The sequence below is a fragment of the Argentina silus genome (assembly GCF_951799395.1).
Source record: "Argentina silus genome assembly, chromosome: 17".
NCBI classification, from domain to species: Eukaryota; Metazoa; Chordata; class Actinopteri; order Argentiniformes; family Argentinidae; genus Argentina; species Argentina silus.
In genome coordinates this window covers 8,508,401-8,514,147 of record NC_139671.1, presented here as the reverse complement: position 1 = coordinate 8,514,147, position 5,747 = coordinate 8,508,401, and the positions used below count along the sequence as shown (strand labels likewise).

At 43.1% G+C, this 5,747-nt stretch overlaps 1 protein-coding gene across 1 annotated transcript; it reads right to left on the bottom strand.

Annotated features, from left to right (window-relative positions):
- Positions 1-1,471: 1,471 nt before the first annotated feature.
- On the bottom strand, positions 1,472-5,517 carry LOC310818065 (kelch repeat and BTB domain-containing protein 11-like; the record flags this gene model as incomplete). The annotated part of the gene is made up of 1 exon (XM_083688825.1): positions 1,472-5,517. One exon carries the CDS (start codon positions 5,515-5,517, stop codon positions 3,496-3,498), a length of 2,022 nt encoding a protein of 673 aa, XP_083544951.1. The 3' UTR covers positions 1,472-3,495.
- Positions 5,518-5,747: the final 230 nt, after the last annotated feature.

The window sequence follows — 5,747 nt, the reverse complement described above, 5'->3', positions numbered from 1 at the left end:
TCTATGTTAACTGTTTCCTTTCCTGTCATGATCAACCATTCATCTTTACGAAACACTTCTACACTGACGACATAGTGAGGGTCATAGTTCTAATTATATAATCTTTACTCAACAATGGATTCATACTGTATTAACTGGGCAGTCTAGGTTGCAAGGTCCTCTGATATCTATCTTTTACTGTCTCAGTTTGCCACTTACAGTGTATTGCCAGATCCAGCTAAGCTGCTCACAATGCTACAAGCAGAACCCTTGATGACTGACAGACAGAACCAACCTGACTGCGGGGTGTGTAAAAGACAGCAACATATAGTGTGTGACTGTCCTGACACAAAGGCTCCTTTGTGCTCCTCCTTCTGTTAATATGTGTCCCTGAAATGTCAAAATATAACTGATTGAAGCATCAGCCATACAGTTTAATCCAATGTTAGTACAGTTAGAACTGACTAGAGCTCTCAAAAGATTACATAATAAAATATCATGGTCAACCAGTTAAACACACACAAAGACACAGTTACTGAAATGTAACAGAGGGGTTTAAGGCATTCATCCGATCCTGTTATAGTACAAAGGACAGATTAGAATACATGTTCATATCTGACATGGGTAAACCAGTTGAACGAAAAAAAAAATTGGCAAATGTACAGATGTCGTGTTGTAACTACAACAAAAAAACACAGAGCACTTATACAGCAAGCTGTCAAGACTATGCTAGTAACCCAGACTTGATCGCGCCAGCAATGCCACAAGAACGTGAGGTAAAACCTCCCCCTCTTTTCCCATTGAAATTAGTTGTATCCACAGCTTCCAAGAACAGTTAATAATGGTGTAATAATGAAACCCCCCCCAGGAAGTTATATCCCATAAATCTGCTTGGTGTCTGCTCTTTGGTTCAACAAACTTCTTTCACACTTTACAGAGAGGGACATTGAGAGCAGACTCCCACATAAATCTCACATTTGAAGCTAAATGTTTCATAGGGACAAAGATCAATCTACATTTAAATGGAGCCAGTGGTGTACAACTTCCCATTAGACACTGTCTTGTATCCAATTCTGCCGGTTACTCTTTCTGTTGTATTGAGTTTACGAAGCAGAGACCAGTATATGGTGGATAGTACCAGAAAACAGAAAGAAGGAATACTGTCCTCAAGATAGTGGCAAGGAAGACAAGGAAAACCCCTCTGGCTTGCATTACTTCTGAATGTGGGTCACATAAATACATTGCTATTCTGATCACCTGTTTCAGTGCATTGCCATTACAAGCCTTTGCATGTAGAAATTCTATTTCCATGCATCAATACACTTTTGAGTGTTCACCAGTCCAGTATTAAATACAGGTGGCGTAGAGTTGAAAGGCTGTCATACAGCACATTAATTATGCATGGTTCCCTCTCCCACTGGTGTTGGAAACAATTCAGGTTGTGAAACCATACACATGAAATAAACAGCCAGTGAACAGTCGATAGGTCTAAAGATCTGTTTTATTACAGCAATTCAATCACCCAGCACCATCCCCCCAGCAACACCCAGCACCATCACTCACAAGTCTGCAGGCCTTGCATTAGAATATTAGCATTTGCTATTCCTTGGGTGGTAAGACGACAATGGTACACATTTATAAGACATCTAGTTGGACATAATATACTGTCGGCTTTTCAGTGATTCCAACCAATAGTTATTACTGGATCTTTGTCATGGAAGTATAATGCTCTTTTCAAAAGAGGATCTTGTACATAAAACATTCATACATTCTTGGAAATGCAAGCACTAAATGATCATGATACAATCAAAGATAATGAAAAAGAATATGTACTGCAGTTAGAAAGGAAGATAAGGAAAGGGTCGGAGGTTACATATTGCCTCACCCTCAGCTATGGGTATGGCACAGAAAAGCAGCTACATTTTCAAAGGTGCACTCGTCACCCAATAGGACAGAATGACCACAGAAAGGTGAGATCTCTTAAGATGTCATTATCTTTGAAACAGGATCTTATGAGAGATGACAGAGAGGTGAATGTATGTTTGACTCCATTCAAAAAGGGGCCCACAATAAGTGGATGGGGCAGCAGACCTAAGGGCAGAGCTCATCAGCATATGGGCCCACCGAGAGTTGGCAGCTAGCTGTGTGTGTGTGTGTGTGTGTGTGTGTGTGTGTGTGTGTGTGTGTGTGTGTGAGTGTGTGAGTGTGTGTGTGTGTGTGTGTGTGTGTGTGTGTGTGTGTGTGACACAATTGCAGTTTCATTCACTGGCGGACTGGGTCATATTCTCATTTCAGAGTGAGCCTTTTCCTCTTGAGGCTTGAGTGAATTATTCTCTCTTTGTTTCTGCTTGGTGGACTGGGTGACAAAACAAAGCACACAACAGAGCAAAGAGCCCTAGTGGAAACAACCGCAGCCCTGTCTGCAGACCCTGTAATAGGAAGCTGTGCAGCAACAGCAAAATAGCCCAACTGTGAATTTCACAAACCTGTTGTAGACCTGTTGAAGGACATTCCTTTTACAAACTGTAGTCCGTTGATGGATTGATTCATATTCTATTGCACAATGGCTTCAAGGAAGGGTTTTGGTAAAAGTGCAAGAAAGCAACGGTATATACTGTAACAGCACTGCCAAAAATGTCAGACTCATTAATCTGTTAGATGCTCTACTCAGCATATTTGGAGACAGCTGTAGGTATTATCAGTCAATATGACTAGCTCTAGAATAAGCTTGTCTGCCTGTGGTTTGGGCCTTTTGGCTGCAGGGGCTGAGGGAATTCTGCCAGGTGAGGACCAGTTTATCTTAGGAGGTTCTCAGGGGGGAGCATTCTAAGTGTGAAGAAAACAAATCTGTCATTAATCAGGCAACTGCATAGAGATACTGAATGATAGACAGTATTAACAGCCACTCAAATTCAACATACTGTTGGGTATTCACTGTGCAATAATATCCTATGTAATACAGTCATCATAGTTCTTGTTCCATTACAAAGTTGAAGATATTGAGGATTTGTATCTCCAGATCCCCATTGTCTTGTTGTTTCTATTCACGTCTTTAGCAACTGCTGCTTTGCAATAAGTTGCATGCTCATTCTGGGAAGGGACATATAAAACAAAGAGAATGATTCCACTGAAGCTTAATAATCAAATTAGTCTCTGAAAAGGAATTCAAATCATGAGACAGTAACATTGACAATACGTGGTGAATGCTTAGGTTTTTTAAAAGGACTTAGCTGTCATTTTGAGTAAACATTGTTGCCTATTTTTCTCCTAACATGAATGACACATATGGACGTTGTAGAAAACTTTAAGTATCCATAAGTAAATGTGTATCAAAAATCCATCCTACAACAGGTAGGCTTTGTAAATGAAAATTAATTGAGTAACATTCAGAATTAATCATTCATATGTCTTATAAAGCCTTCGAACACAAACAAAAAAATCATTCTCCAGCTGGATTTGGTAAGACCCCAAAGAAGTGTAGCTTAGAGTCAACTCCTATCATATCATACTGTTTTCTCAGGCTGTTTTGGGCAGGGTCAGGATAAATGGGACAAGGCCACCTTTAGCCTCAGTCGGGGCTTTCAGTGCCTCGAGCAAAAAATGTTCATTCTCCTCTTCAACAACAAACTGCAGTGTTTGAGACTTGTTCACGCAGTAAATACGGTTGCCAATGACTGCACAGCGGAAAGGTAGGGGGTTGGTCTGCTGCAAGGACGCACTGTCATGCCATATTTTCACCACAGTGTTGTATTTGAACACGTTCACTCCGTGGTCACGGTTGACGTCAAATCTATAGATAAAGTTTTTGAACGCAACCATGTCAGTAGATTTCTTTCTGCTGTTGTTGAATGGACATTCTTCCCAGTCATCCCTTTTGGAATCATATCTTAAGAGGCGATAAAAGAGGGATCCCCCGGACACGAATAGCTCTCCGTTACAGGTTGTAGCCTCGTGTGCAACGGCAAACGCCCCTTTCGGAAGAGGCGCCACGGGACTCCATCTATCCATCCGTGGGTCGTATTTCTCCACAGAGAAAAGACACTCCCCTCCGATTGCGAACAGGTAGCCATCCATGGAGACCAGCTTGAGCTGAGACCGCGCCTGGGTGAGCGGTCGGATTTCGCACCAGCTGTCAGTGAGAGGGTTATAGCAGAACACCTTGTCCGAGACCTTGCCTTTATCGCCCTGCCCTTTTAGTCCACCTGCAACGAATAGGTAATTGTACATGGTACATATCCCGGAGCCCTTTGTGTTAATTTCATCCGGCATCTTCGTCAGCACTTTCCAGTTCTTTGTCTCCTCGTTGTAATAGTGTATCATATAGTTCTCCTCAAGGGACACCGTTGATAAAGGGCTTTGAGGACGACTGTTCTCACGGCTTGGAGGTCTACTCCCGACGCGGTCATACACCTCGTTGGTTTCACCAACCATTAATGCCCCCTTTCCTTCCATTCTTTTTGTGAGGATCAATTCTCTCTCCCCTGCAGTCAAACGCCCATAGACCGCTGGATCCCGCAATATTTGCAAGAAATTGTCACTCATGTACTTGTAGGCTTTTTCTTTTAACTCGCTGAGACGTTGCCTTTTAGCTATTGTCAAAATCTCATAGCAGTTCTCGGTGGTGATCTGTTCCGACATTGTATCCATAGCAGCTTCAACTGCGCAGGGGATTTGTAATATTTTAGCCCCGGTGATGACCTCTACAACATTATCCTTAGTAACCTGCATTTGGGATGAGTAAATGAAATCCACCAATAACGTCAAAGTCTTAAAACTCACCCCTTTCACTCGCAATACGTCGCGGGACTGCCGCGCCTTGAAATAGTCACTTTTCTCCGCTAACACGTTTTTATGAGCTTGAAGTTTCTTTCCAGACACTTCAATGACTAAATCCGTCTCCCTTGTGAAAGCACTGTCGCTGTTTTCACATTGCCATCGTTCCTGACTGGACTGTGGTGATGGGTTTTCCTGTGCTGCGTCTGGGTCACTCTCTCTCTGCACAGGCGTGTGTCCCGCACTGCCTGGTTGTCCGCGCTCATGTGCTGGCAACGCTCCCGCAGTGATACAATAAGTGACAGGCGCAGAGATTCCCTCCCTCTGCTCCGCCTGCGAACTGGATTTATCAATCTTACACTGATTTTTCACAGCTCCGCTGACTTCACACACGAGGGGGGCGCTCCGTGTTTGCGTTTCGTCATCCAGGCAGAGGAAAGCGCCCAGGCTGTGCGCCAGATTCGGCTGTGTGCCGCAGTTCTCCTTTTCCACCGCACCCCGGTTGATTGAATAATGCTGGTCTTTGTTGAGATGTTGGGTATTCTCCTTCATAAATGTCCCATTCTTTTGATCTGTATTTGAATTGATTGATAACAACCCTGCTTGGCTATCAGGATCAAATATATGGGAACCCATCATCACTTCATTATCTATTTGAACAAGTGTCCGGTTGATTTCTGTACAATGAATTCCAAAGTTTTGATTCTCATCTGGGTCTTTCATCTCGAGTATATTTCGGTTGAAGCCCTGCGTCAGCAAAGTCATTCTGTCCACCTTCTCTTTCTCTTGATTGACAGGGGGTGTGTCAGCACTGACTAGACAAGAGTCTGTCTCCAGGAATAACGGGACGCATTGCGCGCTTTCACCCATCATCATAACGCAAAGGCAGCTCTTTTAGCAATATTCTGAGAACAAGTTTAACACGAGGTCGCAATAGAAATGGTCAAATGGCTGAGTGCAGTCTTCCCTGAACTACTCATTTCAGTCTGTAAACC